This window comes from Anthonomus grandis, chromosome 5 (genome assembly GCF_022605725.1).
Source record: "Anthonomus grandis grandis chromosome 5, icAntGran1.3, whole genome shotgun sequence".
Classification (NCBI taxonomy): Eukaryota; Metazoa; Arthropoda; class Insecta; order Coleoptera; family Curculionidae; genus Anthonomus; species Anthonomus grandis.
Genome location: NC_065550.1, coordinates 17,521,986 through 17,543,613, shown reverse-complemented (window position 1 = coordinate 17,543,613; position 21,628 = coordinate 17,521,986). Strand labels below are relative to the sequence as shown.

General features: G+C 30.2%; 2 protein-coding genes across 2 annotated transcripts in view; one reads left to right on the top strand and one right to left on the bottom strand.

Moving 5' to 3' along the window:
- Window positions 1-21,628, bottom strand: part of LOC126735894 (homeobox protein Hox-A1-like) — a 100,050-nt gene that overhangs the window by 42,468 nt on the left and 35,954 nt on the right. The window lies entirely within an intron of this gene.
- Window positions 10,094-16,302, top strand: LOC126735896 (sperm flagellar protein 1-like). The gene is made up of 4 exons (XM_050440004.1): window positions 10,094-10,398; window positions 10,467-10,665; window positions 11,598-11,728; window positions 16,118-16,302. Exons 1-4 carry the CDS (start codon window positions 10,174-10,176, stop codon window positions 16,253-16,255), a joined length of 693 nt encoding a protein of 230 aa, XP_050295961.1. The 5' UTR covers window positions 10,094-10,173; the 3' UTR covers window positions 16,256-16,302.

The window sequence follows — 21,628 nt, the reverse complement described above, 5'->3', positions numbered from 1 at the left end:
TACGGAAGTATTATTTTAGTCCCTCCATATTTTAGGGAATTAAACGAACGACGTGGTTGAACTAGAGGTTGATTTAATTGCAATCCATATTAAATGTATTAAAAAAAACCTATTACAAATAAAAAAAACAAATACGATATCAGTTTGAAAAAACTTTCGACTCTAGTAATTTCGAGTCTGACATTCTGTTAAAGCTTGGCAATAATTATTGTTGGAGTTACTTATTTATTGGACAAATACACGAGACATTGATGGTCCCTAGGCATTAATTCCCGTATTATTTACATTTTGTATAGAGGATAACTGCTAATATTTGCATAAAATAGTCTGTGGAATAGGTAAAACCCAATTGCAGCAATCCATAATGAATTGAAGTTTCTATATTTTTGGCCACACTTTCAAGCACTATTTCATTCTAAACTACCTCTACGAGGATGATCAGAACTTTTATATATCAACCAAAGATACAGTCTTTGGATTATGTCAGTTGTACACTGGTAGTATCATTATTTTATTTATAGATTATCAAGTGTATTTTTGTAATTATAAATTTTTAACATTATTACCCTAGCAATTGCTTTTTCCTAATTTAAAAGACTTTCGTTTAGTTAGTGTTATAATGTTTACTGTAGTTCCTATAGAACTTTCAGAAGAATAACAACTTTTATAATTTGATTATTATACCACCTAATCTCACCATGTTTACAGCGTTATATTCAATTATATTGATAAAAAATTACGAATATGTATTGGTAACAATTATAGACTTAGTCTATGCTCGGTCGCAGTCAACTTTTTTTATGGCTGCCCTACGCGAATTTGGCAATTTATAAATTCGTATAAAAAAAACTGCTTTCATGATGTATACTTTATTTGTTATGTAAAAAAAGTAGACTCGGTTTAATATTACACAGTTATCACATTAGTATATCACAGTTGTGATGATTTTATCATACAGGATGGACATCAAAAACATACTGCAGGCATTACAAAGTGGGAAAAAAAATTGGTAAGATTTCGGAATTCAGTTTTTATGCAACACAAATGGCAAAACCTTCAATCCCCTAAGAAAGAGTGTCCAATTTTTTTTAATGGGAAGGGTCTATTTATTAAAAACAATTTTTAATGTCCTATAAATTACTTTAACGCAAGCACAAATGACTTTTGTATGTCGCGAAGTCATCCCACAAATGTTACAGACTACGATAATGGTTTGAAGAGAAATTTAATATAAAAATAAATTTTACGTTAAAGTTTTGCTGTTTTGCTGTTGTTTTATTTACATTTCAAAGAAATAAGCAGTTTTTTAACTTTACAATTGGGTCAATATATATTTTGGAGCCTGGTTGCTACGTTACAAAAAGAGTATAGAATTGGAATGTCAAATATATATAGAAACTTTTATTGTTTTATAATGGTATATTATTAATTGAGCATGTAATGAAAGCTATTACTCACAAGGATGAAGTTTTGCCTGTTTCGGCTGCGGCTCGTATTGTGAGTGTTGTAATAGTACGATTGAGTAATGCTTAATATACATGCGAGTAGAATACTGTAATTTTTCTACAACTTTTACATCTACAGATACTAAAATCACTTACTTAACGTATTCCAGGATGCACAAATATTTATAAACTTTTATACTCAAATGATTTCTATTGATAGGATAAGTTGACAAGTTGTCAAGCAACGCATCAACAATATCTAACTGGCAATTATTTTAACAACCATGGCACACTTTACAATATATCTGTTTGACTTTCTATCTAGACTTTTTTAATAAAATACAAAATTACCATGACAACCAAACCTGTGAATCATTACTCACGGGGTTAGTAATAGGTATTATTATCTATTCAAAATGTGTAAACATTAATCCTATTATCAAACTGTCGTAGGAAAACTATAATATTTTTATTACTAGAGCATGTAAAACTACCTATCATTTTTGCCAACCAAGTTTCTAGTTAATGTTGCGACTACTCTAATTTAATAGTGTACCCTTTTTAAGGTTTAAGTCTGGAGATTGGAATGACTAGTACAATGACTATTGGATAATCAATCATAGATTATTATTAATTATAACTATATAAGTTTAAATTAATTTTTCAATATCTCTTTGTAGTGAAATTTTATGTTACCCTATACCCAAATTATTGGCCCGGTACCAGATCATTATATTCCCTCTTTCATACTTTATAGGAATTTGGTACTTTACATTGAGTATAAAGTCAAAGGACTTTTTGCAACATAATTCTTACCATCATATCGAAAAAGTAAAAATTTGTTTCCATCATTCTATATAATGACACTCTATTTTTCTTGAGCTAGAGCTCTTGATTTTCAATTTGTTTGATAGGGTTTTTAAAAGCGCAACTATACCATAAAGACCTTTATTAAGTACCTTAATGTAACAAATTGTCATGTTGATATTTTGATGTAACCAAACGTTAAATGATAGGCTTTCTTTATCTATCTTTAAAAATAAAGATTTCTCAAACTAACTCAATAAGCCTAAATAATTAATCTTCATAATTAATATATAATACGGCATAATTAATTTGGTGTTAGAAATAAAAAAATATCTATCTTATGTTCATAATATAGTATTTTGTATATTTTATGTATTAATTGGAACCATATTTAGTGTTGTAAAAACTTATTAATATTCAGCTAAGCTTTATAATAAAAAACTATAGACCAGCCCAGAATAGACAAAAATATAAATTATACTAAATCTGAGAATTATTAAAGTATAAGATTGCTTCGTCTCCAAATGTACATTTATGTCCCATACGATACCCGATGCGATAGCTAAAGGTGCGTATATTTTTTTGAACCTTTTTTAGTATATACATTTACATTTATACAAGCTTTTAGCTCAAACTACTTATCGCATAAATTAAAGTTATAATGGAAATATTGGTTCTAATAAACCTCTACTAACATTATCACCCTATAAACTGAATTGATCAATCAAATGATCCACAATGGCCGCTGTCGTCTGTCGACCCCACGAAATATCCCAAACAAAAGTTGATTTGAAAAAGGAGCAAAAAGGCGACCACCAGCTCATATAGTGGCTTTCATGCTAAACATACTTTTCTAGCTTTTTATCTTTGTTTAGTTTGGGTCGGCTTAGAATATGTATACGGCCGCTTAGGTGATCAATCGTCGCCAGTGACAGGTCGACATATTCGTATTCGCATATTTTTTCCAGTTTTATCTACTGAACCAGTAGCTTGATTATTTTATTATGCTACAAAGATCGCTCGCTCTCCTCGCATATAACAACGTGCTTAGTTTCCTTAACTATGAATAATAATTTTTGATGATGGAGCAGCCGTTTCCGGAAGGTAAATTGTTTTAGAGAAAACTGTTAATAAGAAGACAAAACGCTTTTTAACTAAATTTTAACAAAGATAAATGTACATAATGGTTTAGAAAATATCAACATTTTTATATATTATTTTTATGACATACTGTCTGTAAAATTAATAGTTTTTAAAACGATAGAGAAATTAATTTAGATGGTTTTCACTAATAACCTTATATCTAAGAGAAGATTTGGAATTTTTATGATACTTCTTGAATGACTACCAAAATTGCTATTATATTATTAGAGTATCAAAGTAAACTTCTAAACTAACTCTTAAACTAAAAAAATGTTTAAATGTAAACTATTTTGTAGCATTCATAGCATCAGTAGCTTTTGCTATTTAGGACTGTATAGTGCCTGTACAGAAATTGTAGAACTAATTTTATTTATAACATGTAAAAAATGTGTTTTTTTAATTTTTATATAAAATTTAGTTAAGTTCTACAATTTATTTTTAATGGCAAATATTCGTTCATCAAAGTATACATGATACTATTGTTCTAACCTTAGAAATATATTTAATGTATTTAGTTCAGTTGTTATACTAAGTATAATATGATGTAGGTATACAGGTTGGGGAATTGAAGATTAAGCAATGTACAAAATAATCGCTTCTCGTCGATGAGCGGCCGTCTACGGTCTCTGATAGGTATATGCTATTTTTGTTTTTTACAGAATATCGGCATGCCTCATATTACTGCGAGACTACACGCTGCACTGTTTACACGCAACTTAGGCTGTTTATATTCCTTCCGAAGGAGTTATTAAATGGTTTTATAGAGGCAATTCGGCAGTACAATGTAAGGATATGTTTTTAATTACATTTGAAAGTAGACCGTAGACCGATTGGTTGCAAAAAAAAACAATTTTAAATATGGCTTCGAATTTTAAGACTTTCGCCTTCAAGATTGTCATAAATGCCACACTAAGTGCAAGAATCCTCTATCGAAAGGGTCCAGGTGCAAGAACGACTTGAACACATGGTTTGTGGTGCTCTAGAAGTGGATTTAACACGATGAAGTAGAAGTGTTGGAGAGGAACTGGGCATGGACCATAAAGCTGTTACCAGTATTTAGACAAAACATTAGTAAAAATATTCTAAATTTTTCTAAAAACAAATAACTCACAGGATAATTCCCAAAGATTAATTAAACCATGATGAAAAAAAGCAAATGAAAAAAAAATTACAAAATATTCTATTTTTAGATTAATCTTCTTTTCCATTAAATGGGAAATACAATTTTTCCGTTGTTCAATATTGATCTTAGAAAAATGAGAACAAAATTTTTTAATTTCGTACTCAGTACCCCAAAAAAAATGTTCGGGCTGATATTTTGGGCTATATTATAGGGCCAATGTTTAAATATGATACTTTAAACGCTTAAAAAAATTCCATGAGTTGCTGCAAAACCAAGTTCCTCCTATCATTTAAATTTTCCCTGATTTAGACTGATATCAGCCTATTTTTAACAAGATTGCTGCCTTGGTCATAATGCGAATATAGTAAAAGAATTTTAAACAAATATTATTTTAGAGAAAAAAATTAAAACTCTAAATCTCGGTCTCAAAATATCTTTTTATATCTATTAATCAGGTAACATGTTTCGCTAATAAAGCATCATCAGACCTTATAGTTAGATGACCTGCCAAGTACATCTAGCATTAACATCTTAACGGATTTAAATCCGGTGACCTGCGTGGCGATGACTGTGTACCTGCGCCCCTGATCCAGTTTTCTCCAAAAGTTGCATCCAAAAACTGGCGAAATACTATGCTGAAGTGAGGTGGAGTCCCATCATGCATGAACCACATTGCTCCTCTTACTTCCAGCGGGACATTTTTTAATAGTTCAAGTAAAATAAATTTCAAAAAATTACGATATTCTTGACTATTTAATCTCGGGGGTGAAAAATAATACCAACCCAAACATTCACGGAAAACTGTTGCTGAAAATTAACTTCTGTAATCGCATTTTCTTTAGCCCAAATATGATTATTGTGAAAGTTCATAATAGAATTTCAGGCAAAAACACGCTTCATCGGTAAATAAAATACGGGATAGAAATCTTGGAAACGCTACCTGTTGTTGCAAAAGCCAAGTGCAGTGTGTATTTGTATCGGGGCCATGGTCAACTTCATGTAAAATCGCTTCCTTAATCTCCACTGTTCTTACTGTGGCAGTTCTCCCTATTACAGCAGCCGACCTTTGAAATGTGCCTGATTCACACAGCCTTTGATGTATTCTCACAAATGTTTGTCTATACTCTATTTGGTATAATGCGATGAGGGTATCTTTCTTGATAAATGCACCTAGCCGCTCTAGAATTGTCTTTAGTCATTCCATAAACAAAATACACATCGGCCATTTCTGTATTTGTAAATTGAACCATTTTTCAATATTAGTAATTTTATTAGCTTAATACTCTTCGAAACACTTGAAATAATTGCAATCGTTAAGTACATACTGTTTTAAGTAAGTTATGTGAAAGTAAGATTTGATTGAATAGCAATTGTTTTTCCTTCCATGCCACTCTTATTCTTTGTTACTTTTAAAACATTGCTGTTACAAATTATTACGTTATGCGATTATTTTATGTTAATTTGTCTTATCGAAATTAGTTTTAATCTGTGCAAAAACATTCAAGCGACGACTTTCGTCTAATTTTCATTGCTTAATTAGTTTGTTGGTTCTAATATTTTATTATGTTATTTTCCATATTCCATTTCCCATTTCCCAGGGACATGCAATAAAGTGCTTTTATTTTGTTATCTCGCAAATGAAGAGAGATATGTAAGAAACTCAGGGGACAAAAAAGCTGTATTTTTAGCTGCTTAATTCGGAACAAATAAAAACATGAAAAAAGTCTGTAATTTTAATCTAATTGATGCTAAATTAGCCTATCACTGTTAAATTTGAACATAATCGACTGAAAGCTTATTAAAATATTTAGGAAAAACCGATTTAAGTTTGACAAACTGTATCTTAAAAATGAAGCATTTCTGGACCTATGTTCATGTGATCTTTTCATCTTGAAGTTACTCCTAGAATCAACTGCTAAAGTTTGGCAACTTAAATAACACCCTATATATATATATATATTTATATACAGGGTATCTCGAAAGTAATGGGACATAGAACAATAGTAGACTCCTTAAGTCAAAATAATGGGATTGAGGTCAACTTGCCATATCCTAACTTTAATAGTAACTGAAATACAGGGTGTCAAAATATTATTTTATTTATCGTTTTTTTCTCATAGGCCCCGAACCTTGTCTCGGTCTTAGCAAAAAACAAATCTCCCAGGCACTTAATAGTTGGGCCTGGGAAAAAACAAGGAAGAATTGGGGAAGGACAGAAGGATGTAGACAGGCCAAGAAAATGATACCAGACCATGACGGCTCTAAAGCAAGGCGACTGCTAACAAAGACCCGACAAAGTATCAAAGACCTGGTGGGAATCCTGACCGGGCACAACAGTCTAAACAGGCATCTACACCTTCTTGGTATAGGAGAAAGTCCACTCTGTCAGAATTGCGGTACAGGGGAGGAAACTTCATACTACATACTTTACAATTTTCGGAGCAACGACACGCCAGCGGGAAGATCTGAAAGATCTGGACTGGGACAACGTGCAAGCCTTTATTAAAAGGACGGGCCGACTCAGTGGAGACCGCGCATCGGGAGTGGAGGCGTAGGGATGGGTGATTCTGGGGTTGGCGAAAAGCGACTGCTCAGGCCTACTTGCCGAGCTCTAGCTTCCCCACCCTTACTACTACTACTACTACTACTACTACTACTACTACTACTACTACTACTACTACTACTAGGATAAGGCTAATTGACCTCAATCACATTATTTTAACGTAAAGAATCTACTTTTTTTCCTGTATACACTGATATGTATACAATATACAGTGCGTCCCAAAAGTTATGTCTATATTCATTTAAAATTAAGCGATGGTTTTTTTGCAAAAACGCTCGGACATTTTTGTACGTGAAATTTGTATATACAGGGTTGCTCAAAAATTAATTTCGACTATCAACTTAATTTTTTCAAATAAAAGCAACTTTTTTTGTTTAATTTTTGAACCTCGCGTGAAATTCTACATATGTTTCATGCATCCGATGGGTCCTCCTTCATATAAACTGACTGAGAAAGGTTTCATCCAAAAAGTGATAGCATAGTGCGGAGGAGCACCATTATCTATTGATTGTTGCTCAAACATCGATCACAAATTTTTTCAAATGAAAGCACCTTTTTTTATTTCATTTTTGACCTTCGCTTGGAATTCTACGTCTGTTTCGTGCATCATGTCCTATACCTAAAGTCAACAGTTCTAGAAAAAAACCCGGCCGAACATTATTATTGAAGGTCACGCCTTATCTCTGAGGATTTTTATAAGCAAAGCAAAATTTAATTCATTCGCGTTTTTTTGTTAATATTAGCTGGTGACAGTATATTTTCATAGATATTTTTTACGATTTATTCAATGAAATCCATCCCGATCGTCCTCCGATATGTCAAAAGGTGATGAATAGAATAGAGACTAAATTTAGAGAATTTGATATTGTTAGAGATCTGCTGAAATCTGGTTGTCCTGCCCGAGATGTAAATGAGCCACTTGACTTGAGACAACTTAAGTTTTGCTTTTTTTCAGAAAATTCAGAGAAGAAAATCCAAGTTCTCTACCTCAGATTGGGCTAATTTACCCAAGGCGAAATGAGTTTTGTGAACGCTGGCAAACATGTGTATTATCATCATTTAGTTACAAATAATATTTTTTCCAAATTGGCCACGGTCGGTTTGAATTTTTGACATTTGGCCCCAGAAAACTCACATTGGATGATGGAGGTGAATACCCCGTAGCTTTAAAACTAAATATGTGGTGTGGAATAGTGCGCGGACGAGTAATAGGTCCACTTTTCTTTGAACAGACTTTAACGGGATAAGTGTATCTCGATTTTCTCCAATTTGAATTAGTTCCAGCATAATTAGCTTTATTGTTAAAGCTATTGGACCCAGACTGTCCTGACGAAGAACTAATTTTTAAGCAAGATGGTGCTCCTCCGCACTACTGTGCGTACATTTTTGAATAAAACCTTTCTCAATCAGTGGATAGGAAGGAGAGGACCCATCGAATGACCGGCTAGGTCGCTAGACTTTTTGTTGTGAGGATTCCTCAAGTCAAAGGCTTTTGGTAATCGGCCAAATAATCTAGACGACTTGAAAGATAGGATTCGCAGAGAACTGCGCTCCATAACTTGGGAAATGATTCAAAATATGCAACGAGAGTTTATTGATTGCCTTGGATATTGTCTAGATGTCAATGGCAACCTTTTTGTATATTTAATTTAATTTTTGTTCTTTTTTTATTTGTTACATGAATAATGTTTTTTTCGATAACTGTTGACTTTAGGTTTAGGATGTGATGCATGTAACATACGTAGAACTCCACGCAAAATTTAAAAATTGAAATAAAAAAGGTGCTTTCATTAAAAAAAATTAAGATGATGGTCGAAATGTATTTTTGAGCAACCCTTTATATTCAAACTTTACGCACAAAAAAGTGCAGCAAAACCTATCGCTTAATTTTAAATGAATTTAGGTATAACTGTGATGTACTGTATTTATGCAAGTCTCAAATATAATTAACCATTAGGTCAATTGATGTAACATAATTTTTTTTTTATGTAAATTATTCTCGAACTCGTGCGGTAATTTCGGCAATTTGCACGGTGTTAATATTTAACAATGTATTTGCTGGTTTTGGGGCTCGTCATCATTAGGGCTATTTAAGTTCACAAATTTAAAGAAAATATAAGAACGCTAAATAAAATAACGCTATTTCGTTACTTACCTCCGATTTGGTCGTTGTTTTTTCTTCTTCATCTTCTACTTCTTTTTCTTTGTGCTTTTCTGATCTGTCTTTTTTTTGCCTTTTTTTATTTTAACGCATTATCATATCTATCTATCAGAGAGAATATATCCTTTAGTTAAGGTATTTTTTATGAACAATCATCATGGGTTTAAAATATATGCCGTGTTTAAAGCAGCTAGTGTATATTATAACTTTAATTACAAATTTTCCAGGAATACGAGTATATCTACGAAATGATTACCCGGCTTTTTACAGTATTAATATTCCTGGAATACATTTTTTAAATAAATTAAATTATTAAAATCATATAGTATAATAAAGAAATTATAAAAGTTCCGGCATACCTGCCGGAATAAACCATTTAATTTCATACTACAATGGTATTTCTATTCCTGCAATGTGTATAAAGGCATGTTTTCTGAATATATTATATTAATGTAAAGTATTGTTAACAATGATCTAAATATATTGTCCGATTCTTATAATTTACTTTGTTCACAGGATTCGAAGATGGAAAATTCTCAAGGTTATATTGCTGAGAGATATTTAGTATTTCCTCTATAATAATAATAATATATCAGAATAATAATTATATATCAGATCAATCGATTATCGATATATCAATATATCGATTATATATCAGATCATTCGAAGATAGAAGCGTAGTATAATTAAAATTATATGTTCATAGGCTAAATTAAATGCTTTTTAGATAAGGTTCATAGTAGAAACATGTATAGAACTTTTTATTATGGAAATATTCCATATATTCGGAAACACTCTGTATATAGATAAACAATATTCACCTGAATTTTTATATCCTCCGTCACATTATTTGATCTATCAATTTTGACATTGATTAGATTTTTGTTAATTTTTATATTTTTATTTTATTCCAAACAAAACTCGCAATAATATGTCCGAATTTCCTAGTAACATAGATTTAGATGAATTATTTCGATGGATCGACGAACACGAAATCACTAGGCAAAAGAAAAATTTAAACAGGGACTTTTCTGATGCGGTGCCGCTAGCCGAAATTCTTAAGCAACATTTTCCTAAACTTGTTGATTTACATAATTACGTTCCTAGGAATGCTTTGTCTCAGAAAATTGTAAATTGGAGTATTTTAAATAAAAAGGTACCATTTAAACCTTCTAAACTATCACCCAAATCTACGAAGCATGTTAATAAATTAATATATTTAAGGTGCTGAATAAATTGAAGATTAATTTACCCTTTTGCGAACAAGAGCAGCTAGCAAAGGCTGTACCAGGTGCTATTGAAAAACTTTTGCACAAAATTATGGTAAAAGTGGAAAAGCAGCAAGAGGTTAAAGGTAGCACTGAAAAGGATGAAAAGATTTATTATTTAGATGGAATATCCAATTCGGAAGAACATGCAGAGGGTGTGTATAAAAGATTGATAATTTTAATATAAGAATAAATAGAATAAAATTGTTAAAAATGATAATGGAAGATAAAAATATACGTTATTTTAGAGTCAATTAGTGCGAAACCAATTTTAGGATATTTTTTTAGAAATTACCTCAAAAAAATTATTTAAAAGTTGTTTGTCAGCAATATTTTCTTGCGCTTACGTCAATTCGTATACTGTTCTTTTTGCAAAAAAAAATAGAAAATATTAAATTTTAATTAAAATAAAAAATTTATTTAAAATAGGATACATAGTAGAGTTGTGGTGGATAAAAGAACTAACGGATCAATCACAATAGTTAGTTTACAATCGAATCTAGACCCTCAACTCCAAGAATATGGGTTAAAATACTTTAACAGTATCCAACACAAACTCTAAGCCAACACAATCCAGACCCAATAAGAAAGTAGTCCACTTTAACAAGTATCCAACCTAATAAGAGTCCAATCTAACTTAACCAGTCTAACAATAAAAAAAGTTAAAAATAATAAAAAAAACATTTTATTGATCAAATCAGCTTTGACAAGCATCTAGCGAACAAATAACTGTTAAATGAAAATTTCTTAATTTAATATTAAAAATGAACTAGTCAAATAAAGATAGAGTTTTGTTTAAGGAATAACATTTTTTAATAAAATTAATGGTAGAAGAATAACAAGTGCTATACCTATTTTACGAGAAGTATTATATCGTTTTGTTTAAGCCATTTTATTCTTTTTTTATGAAAAAAGTTCATCTTGGCGCAAATTCTTGACTTTCTTTGAATTTATTTGAGACTGGCTACCAACTTTAAAATTAGTTTCTTGAAATTCGTTTGGCACTATTAGAGCCAAAAATTACAAATTCATATAGTAGTATTTACTTAACTAAATTCCTTTAAAATGATTGAAACATATTTTTTAGAGATTTTAGATATCAAGATTAAAACAGGAGCGAAAACATCCAGTCAAAAGATGGTCCCGGTCAATATTTTTAATAAGATGGAGTCAGAAATTACAGAGAAAACCAATGAAGTTATTAAGTTAAAACAGAAGGTAACAGAAATGCTTATTTTGAGTTTAATAACTTGTAAGGAAATCTATCATCCTTTTACTATTTAAATTACAGTCATCAATGGATCAACTAAAAAACAAACTAAATAAGATAAAAAGTTATCAAATTTTGGACATAAAATTAATCTAAAAAAGTCAAGTCATAAAATACCTTTTATATAAGGGAATTATTTGCGTCATTTGTTTTTCACAACACCAATTTATTGATATAAATAAGTATATTACAAGTGTTCTTTAAATATATTTTTAAATAAATAAATCAAAAAACTTCAAAAAACTATATAGCTTTTTACCGTTCGTAGTTATAATAAAGCTATACCTTGTGAAATATCTAATGATTTATCTCTGTTGAAAGGCTTTGATTATTAAACTTCAAAAGTTATTAAATTAGAAGTTAAAAAAAAATTTATTAAAGTAAATTAGTACGTAGTATTAGACATGAATATCTAAGGCCCTATGTTTATCTATCTACTTGACCTATGTTTGACTAAAGATAATGAAAGTAAGACTTATTTTTTAATGTAAAAAAGCAATTAAAAAAAACTAGAATTGAAAATATAGCTTTAAGTATAAATATAGTGTTAAGAAGGTATAACCTTTTTGGTACAGCCTTTTTTACCTCAGAATAGGCATAAATTATCAAATTATAACTTAGTAACAAGTAGTACTGAGAGTAACTTACCAGTAGGAATAATTTTATACTTACATATTTTATAAATGAATTTTTATGCACAAATACCGGAATTACATTTCTGTCAATGTAAATCTTGCTTGGTGTTTCATGTAATCGAATTATTTAGTCTGTGCTATCAGGTGCGTTATTTGCCATGCAAGTTTTTACATAAAATTATTAAAAGGTCTATGGCCTAAATAGGCTTCAGAGGTGCAATTTAAAACTTTTGATTTTGTGTGCATACTTATCTATTATTTGACAAAAAAGTTATTTGACAAAGCCAATGAAATTATTTACAACGTTTATATAACATAAAATGCACCAACATACAGAACAGATATCTACTTTTGAGAAAAGAGTGATGATGCTCGTGATAATGGAATTATAAATAAAGTCATAAAAATTATATACCAAGAAAAATTCTAAAATAGAAGATCTTAAGTTCCTTAACAGAAAAAAGTTCAATGATTAATGCATTTTAGTACCCGATATACAGGGTGTTTCAGAACTATGGGATCAAACTTCTAGGGGTTGTTCAGTGCAACAGTAGAATCCATTTGAGTATAGGAACCCATGTCCGGAAATGGGTCACTATGCCACTACGACCCTAAAACGCGTTTAAATTTAGAAAAAATATTAATTACCTAAATAGGATCTGATGCATTTATTTTTACCTTTTGTATATGATACCATCACAACAATTGTTCAAAATGTCTTCCTTCAACCTCAATACACCGATTTAAACGCAGCACATAATTTCAGCGGACTAAACTAAAAATTTGATCCTCGTTTTGCATGATTTCAAATGCTGCTGTTATTCGTCCAATTAAGTGTAGCTCTGATTTTACTGGAGTTTCGTAGACTAAAGACTTTACATATCCCCACAAGAAAAAATCGAGCGACGTTAAATCGGGTGACCTAGGAGGCCAAGAAATTGCTCCACCTCTGGAAATCCAACGGTTCCCAAACCGCTGAGCCAAATACTCGCGTACTTGTACAGCAAAGTGAGCTGGCGCTCCATTGCTGAAACCATATTTGCTATTTACTGGAATATTTTCAAGGAGTTCTGGGAGAACTTCCTCCAAGAAACGCAGATAAATTGGTCCTGTTAACCGTTTCGGTAGAAGGTATGGCCCAATTAAATATTCATCAACAATGCCTGCCCATACGTTGACAGACCAACGATTCTGATGTTTTCTTGGAAAAATTGCATAAGGATTTTCTTCGTCCCAAACATGGCTATTCCTACTATTAAAAATACCGTCTCTTGTGAAAGAGGCTTCATCGGTCCACAAAACATATCGTAAAAAATTTGGTTGTGCAATGATGTGATCCAGAAGCCATCGACAAAATTGAACTCTAGGATGATAATCGGCTGCAGTCATATCTTGAACTTTCTGGAAGTGGTAAGGATGGAGTTGTTGCTCGTGTAGTACCCGCCAGACAGAAGCGTTACTCGTATTCATATTCTTAGCGACGTCACGTGTGCTATTTGATGGTTCATCGGCAACTCGCTGAAGCACCTCTTCAAATTCGACCGTTCTTACGGTTCGAGCAACACCAGTATCATGCATCTTAGTCTTAAACATGCCTGTCTCAGCGAGCCGCCGATGAACCGCAATAAACTTTTTGTATCCAGGATATACATACAACCGCGATGCTGCTCGTGCATTGCAGTTTATTGCTCCGTATGCCAAATGCATATCCGCCAATTCTTGATTGGTAAAGTTTTCCATTAGCAATAAATGTTTAAAAATTGTAAGCTATAAAATTTTTAAATAAGAACTGACATTGATAAGCGTTGATTTTAAACAATTGTTGTTATGGTATCATGTACAAAAGGTAAAAATAAATGCAGCAGATTCTATTTAGGTAATTAATGTTTTTTATAAATTTTAACGCGTCTTAGGGCCGTAGTGGCGTAGTGACACATTTCCGGACATGGGTTCCTATACTCAAATGGATTCTTCTGTTGCACTAAACAACTCCTAGAAGTTTGATGCGATAGTTCTGAAACACCCTGTAAAAAAAAACCTTAAATAAGCACTTTTAAATTTCTACAAATTTTATAATTTTATTAACTACAAATTTTATATTTTTTGCACGACCTATTACTATGCATAACTAAAATGGGTATTATAGCTATTTATTTATAGCATTACTACAATGTTCTTAAAAGAATTATTAATAACGCATTTAAAATCGAATATGCGTTTTAATTATTGGTCCGCTGGATATACGTATTAAAGTTAAGGTAGCGACAAAGAACCTATAGAATTAATATATCCTTGCTAATGTATGAAAATCACGCGTGGGCGTTTTTCCACCGTAATAAGCACCTACTTGCAGATAATAATAAATTCAATTAGATGTACACTGGCAAAGCTTTGTCAGTATGCCTTGATAATGCAATTTTATTTCTACATAAATATTAAAAATTTTAGAAAGAGCTTATAGCATAGCTAATAATTCAAAAACATTTTTAAATGAACAAATATTGTGGAATCACGAAATATTGGTTGAAATAAAATAATATGAAGCAAATGTTTGTCATTTCACAATATCCGAAATTCTGAATTAGTTTTATTAAATTTAATCGTCCAATTTGATCAAGAAATTGTGTTTTAATAACCAGTTGATTCTTAAAAAATCATCTTGTCCTATTTCTAAAAAAAACTCGCATTTCTGTAACTGCAGTTAGCAGAATGCTATGAACTACGTAATATGCTTAAGAATTAAAGATATATTTTTTTAATTTAAGAGCACTAAATTAGAAATTATTGTAAAATTGAACCACTTTTAAATGTAAAAAAGGACGTTAAAATATTACACTCATCAAAACTTAAGTAACGTTAGTTCTTAAATAGATTGTATAACTCTTCTAATTTTTATTATATATAATAAGATTGTAATTTATTGTGTAAATCATATAACTCTTTCTCATTAACAATTTTAAATTCTAGTCCATAGTTTTTAATAAAAGAAATATAAACTAAAAAAAATATAAAAGAAAATTTTGGAAGATTTTTCTTCTTTCTTTTTATCTCAAAGTTTTGGACCACAACACATAGGCTGGTAGTTAGGGACGTAGAACTTCGTAATAGTTTTTTTGCAAAAATTTAACGGTCAATTTTCTTTGTTTACTGTTAAAGTTTCAAAATTTTCTATTAAAATAAAACCTATAGCCATATGGGTTGGTAAATAATTTATTTTAATATTATTGAGTAGAAAATAATTGTCACTAGACTGCATATTGCAATTCAATTGATGCAATATCCACACTATTAAAAAAATTACATTATTATTACATTACATATAAAATTGTATATTTATTTATTAAAATTATATTTTCCTAAAGACAATATCAGTCTAAGATTTTCTGGTGGCAAGAAACTTTAGGTCATTAATAAGTCTATTTTCTATTAAAATTGGTGTCGATTTTCTATTTAAATAAATAGTTTAATATTCTTCACAGCTATGCCTATACCTTGTGTCTTCAGGATATTATTTTGCATATATCTTTCCAAATAGGACTAAATCGCATATATATTAACTTAAATATAAATATCTTATTAAGTATTTTCAAGAACCATTATTAACTGAAAGATCATAGGTTTATGATACCGCCTTAACAACAGCCACATCCAATACACTAACACAAAAGTTGTTTAGCACATTCTTTATGTCGTTCATTTTAGATCGAGCACTTAGAAAGTATGCTGACGATAAAAGACGAAAGAATAACAGACCTTACGCGACAGCTTCAAACGATGGTAAACGGAGATGGCGACAGTACCACATCCCCCAGAACAAGATTTTTTAATAAAATATTTTAGTGTATTTGATTTCTAAAATATATTTGAAAAATATATTTTTATACTTAGTTTCGTACTTCGTTTTTATTTCACTTAGTCTTTACAATTTATAAATTTCTGTAATTTATGTTTAACTTTTTATGATAATGAAATTTTAAGTTTATTACAAACTCCCTATATATAAAGTCTGCTAAAACCTCTGATAATTAAGATAAGACGTCATGCACGACTTCCAGAATGACCAGCGTTTTTTACGTAGTGTATGCTTTTCTGGCTAATACAGACTGACAGGGTCACGCAACAATAAGTTAGTTGACTTTCATGTTCATTTGATATGGGTATTTCGGATTAATTTTGGTAAAAAATTTTAAATATCGATTAGGGTTGTTATTTATTTAAAAAAAGCATGATTATTCTGAACATTCTAATGAGCTTGCGTTTTAATTAGGAAGAAAATATAACAAAGAGGTGAAATCCTTTTTTTTGTTGAGCCGTTGATGGAGCACCAAAAAGTTATTTTAATGGAATAGTTACCACCACAAATTACTCTGACCTATTAGCGAAAGAAAAAATTAATCAATTTTTGTGCTTTCGAGAAAGGCCAGTTTCAGATAAGCCACATGAATGATGAACATTCTGCTTGCACATGTTGACTATTACTTAATTTACTATACATTTTAAGGCAATTAATCTAAGGTAAATAACGAATAAAATAATAAATTTATCCCACAGGTAGCGTATGCGTGCTTAGTGTACATGCGATATTTTTCCTCAAAAACGAAAGGCACTAGAGCTGATTACACAAATTAGTTGTTCACAACAAGTACCACCTTGTTCCTTCTGTTGGCCGTCTTACGGAGAATCTCGAAAATCCTTTTATTAATTAACTCTTTCTTCATGCTCAATTTCTTATTTAAAGTAATGAATAGCATACGAATAAATAGAAACATAAACCCGCGGACAATGCTAATTATTTTCGGATAATCTTTGCTTATTAACAATTTTGTTCGTAAAGAGCTTAAAATCTGTAAAATTATGATGTCTAATAAAGTTCTCTTAACAAAACATTTATAGATTTAAACATAGCAAGACATTTACAGCCAAGTCAAAATTAAATCAAAAGAAGCAGTAAAAATGACAAAGAAGTGTAATTCACTTCGTTGAAAAGTTGACTCTTATATTTAACAATAATTTAAATCAATTACAATATAATTATATTTTATAATTATAATTACATACATTTTATAACATATTTGTATGTTGATAAACAGGATTACAGCTAATATTTAAAAAAAGTGCTTATTACTAAACGCAGTTGAAATTAAAGTAAACTGCAGTCTTATAATTATATCTTATATCTTATAGTGCGGGTATACATGATCCGGTTTCAACGGATGAGCTGCTACCGCATGGAATATACGCGATACACACTGCGTTGAAAACGGATATGCACTAAGAAAAATTCCAAATTTTAATTGCTTCGAGACTTTCATCGAGAAACAATGTCTTCATTGCTAAGAATTATTTGTGGTCTTAAAGCAGAAGATTTTTTGCGATAGTCGGTGTAACGTAAACATTTAAAGCATCCATATTTTGAAAGTGGTGTAGAAAAAAAAATCGACAATTTTTATACAAATATTCGGCAGTATAATGATAATTATTTTAATTATTACAGAATATCAAAAAAATCATTTGTTAACTGTGTTAAAACAAGATATTTAATATAAGAATTTGGGTGAAAATGACTAAAAACGCGCGTTACAACCGGAACGTGTATCGCGATACATTAAAGTAAATGATTGTGTTGGCTAGTACCATCCCACTGCGTTTCTACCGCATCCGTTTAAACCGGATCGTGTTACCCGCACTTAAATATATATTATCGCTTTGAATGCTACAAAGACTTATCAATATTGCACACCCTGGCAAGATATTCATTAATATTATACATCGTCGAATCAGGCTGTTTTTCAACTAATTTTTAAGAAGTTATGATTGATTCGATTTATGTATGCTTTTAAAGACAAGTTTAAAGTAAGTTCTTTTAAAGACATTTTAAAATATTCTAATTTTATTCTTAATCTATAGATTAAAACAAAAATTGTAATAAAAGTTAATATTTAATATGTTCTAAACTGTAAGAATTCTAAAATAATTCTGAAACACGCGTATTTAGGTATGTTTTATTAACGAGTTACACGTTTGATCTTCATTAAAAATAAGATAGAACGTGTCTGTAATAATGATCCTCCATTACGAGAGTTTACTTTAAAAAAACCTTAATCCGCCAGATAAAGAAACAATGCGTGGTCTAATCTAAAAATGATCAGCACATACGTTACCAGCAGCTGATAAGAGGGCGCACAAAACAAATATGAGATACCCCAAAGCCTGGGGTATTAAAATAAATAAATCCTTATCGGAAATCTAATAATACCGTTGCCAATTTTGAAAAGAAGATTTGACGTATATCACGTTGTATTAAGCTTCTGTCCATATAATATTGCTACCGTTTAAACCCGTTTATCTAATCGGCTAATCCTTAAATATTTTATCGAAGTTTTTTCTTGTTGTGTATAGGTATGTGTTTCATTTATAAGTCAGTAGCATCAGTAGGCCTCAAAATTGGTTGCTTTCACAAGCTATATTTGAAACTTATCGAGTCAAACTTGATTATCTTAATACTTGCCTTACACCTTATATCATTACCTTACCCAAAGGAAAATGTTAATGAAAACAAGCGGTATAAAAGTAGTTTTTTTTTTCTTCAAAAGCTTTTAGTCACACAGCGTTATCGTATCGCGTGCATCTTTAAACCTGTCCAGATCAGATCAAAGTGGTCTTTCAAATTTGACATTGCCGCACGATATGACACGCTGCTGCGTCGACCCTGCCGGGCTAATCGTATCTTTTTTATATACCGCGTGTAAGTGTATTTGGATTCAAGTTTGGTTTAAAAATTGCAATTGAAATTTTATGTTTTATAACAAGTATTTTGAATTTTACATATGTTATAGACTGCACTTTTTGTACGACTATCAATTTACTGGTTAACTTTTCTTCAATTTTTTTTAAAGTAATTTTATGTTAAATATAGTTTACCTTTTTGAATCCAGATACTTATACATACTAATTCATGTTTTAAAGCATGACATTTAGGTGGCGCCACATGTATTTAGTTTAAAACTAATGCCGGTTACATAATGAACCTACTCCTTTATCAAAACCTTTTATAAAAAATATTTATTAAGAACCTTTTGATATTTAATTTGTGAATATGTTAGCTTTAGGGTTGGAACTTTTTCGCTAATCATGTTGGCTAAATCTATAAAGTTGATTTTTTTAAATATCTTATACCGGGAGAGTTTATTTATATTAATTACAGGGATCTCGAAAACCATAGCAGATACAAAAAAATAAATAGGCAATAATAATGACAACAATAAATTGCAGTGTTTTGAGTACTATTCAAAACTAATTTTAGTTTTCCAAAATATAAAATAGATATTTAAAAAAAAATGATTTTAATTTTAATTTTTAATAAATGTAAATCAGATAAATATATGTTTTTTTAATGGGAACCACATAAACTTTACCATATTAAATAAAAAATAAGATTTTGATTCTAATGAGTAGTATCACATAAAAAATTCATAATCCTTTTTGCAATTTTTCTTTATTCACGTTTTATATCGAAATTGAAGGAAAACATGTTTATAATAAAACACCATAGGAGATGTGTTATAGATTGTTTATTATATTATAGGTGTGATAATTAATAGAACTATAAATAATTTTGTTCAGTAGAATATTCGTTTGAGTAATAGTTATTAAAAATACTGATATAGAAACTCAAATTCTAAAAAGTGAACTAAATATCAATATCAGAAGCTTTATATCTAGCAAATGAGACAAATGAGACACAAAAAATGCAATACATCGAAAACCGTTTTCGAAATTTTTAGCAACATGTAAGGCAAGGTTACAATAAAATACTGTATTGAGTCAAAGATATCAGACCTCGAAATAGATGCCCATATTCTGCATAGTGAACCAATTCCTTCATCAGACCAATTCCAACATCAGAAGCTTTTTGAGGCATCTGCGATTTCTTTAAGCAAATATGATATAGTACATAGAACAATGTTTTTGTAGAACTTCAGCAACATTACACGCAAGAACAACATTAAAATATCCTAAAGGCATTATTCAGCTAAAACTAAAGAATCAACTAGTAACAAATCTAAAATTAAAGTGTAGATACTAAGTTCCAAAACCAAAAAAAAAAACTTTTATTTAAGTTTTCTTAAAGAAAAACAGTCAATATCACAGATTTTAAAAAAAAATCTTAAACAAAGATTTTTCAAATTAAAAATATTGCAATATTGTATGAAATCCTATATGGGCAAACTATACAATCAAATTGATGTGAAGACAATATATGGGCTTAATTCAATACTACTTAAGTATAAACTTTTATATTAGTCTCTTAAATTTAAGTATAAGTAAACGTATTTTGTTTTTTTTCTCTTCAAATACTTTTGCGTATTGGTACAATTTCTCCTCTATAATTATTAATTTTACAATTAATAAATAATCAGAGGCTTATATTTTAACATTAAAAGACTATGGATGATGAATATTTTTAGCTATAGCCAAAACCTAAATACTAACTCAATTCCAATTGTAATTACGAATAAGAAACGAAGTTCCAGAACGAGGCACTTTAAAATAATTAGATGAAAAAAATCGGCAATATTACCTGTTAAATCAAAAAGGCGGACGTGTTAATATGAAGGAAGCCATGAAAAATGTTTAGCTTCTGAGAGTTTTCTTGAGGAATCGATTTCTTAAAAAGCTAAAATAGCAACTGAAATTCTATAAAATGAACCAAGGACTACCAGGTACCAGCTACAACTTACTACCTTTAGTGCCTTAAGTACCTTTACAACTACTTGAAAAATTCTCAATCTCTTTGTCTTGTGGAATTAGAGGCAGACATCCAGTTGTTTATTAACTGACCACTATTGTTATCTATAAGATAATATGATATACAGAGTATTTTCAAAGTTGAGTCACTTATTTTAACATCTTGTAGAAGTCGTCAAAATAAGTTAATATACCACATATCTAAATGTTGCATATTAAGAAAAATTTTTTTTAATCTTTCTAAAGTTAAATGATTACTGCTTATACACAAATTTTTCAAAATTATTCCTATTTCTTCGATTAGCATATAATCTTGCTTGGCGAATCAATCACTCTTTAAAAACTTCGAAAATAAAATCCTAGTGTTTACGAATTAAATCATAAGAGTTTTTAATGCACTCTTAAAGTTCGTCCGGAGTTTATTTACTGCTCCATTATGATATACCAATTCTTTTAAATAGCCCC

Bases quoted from the DNA above. Each gene is read 5' to 3' on its own strand.
- LOC126735896 (XM_050440004.1), top strand. From the start codon at position 10,174: ATGTCCGAATTTCCTAGTAACATAGATTTAGATGAATTATTTCGATGG. The intron at 10,666-11,597 runs GTGTGTATAAAA...CATATTTTTTAG, and splicing joins TTCGGAAGAACATGCAGAGG to AGATTTTAGATATCAAGATT. The intron at 11,729-16,117 runs GTAACAGAAATG...CGTTCATTTTAG, and splicing joins TTATTAAGTTAAAACAGAAG to ATCGAGCACTTAGAAAGTAT.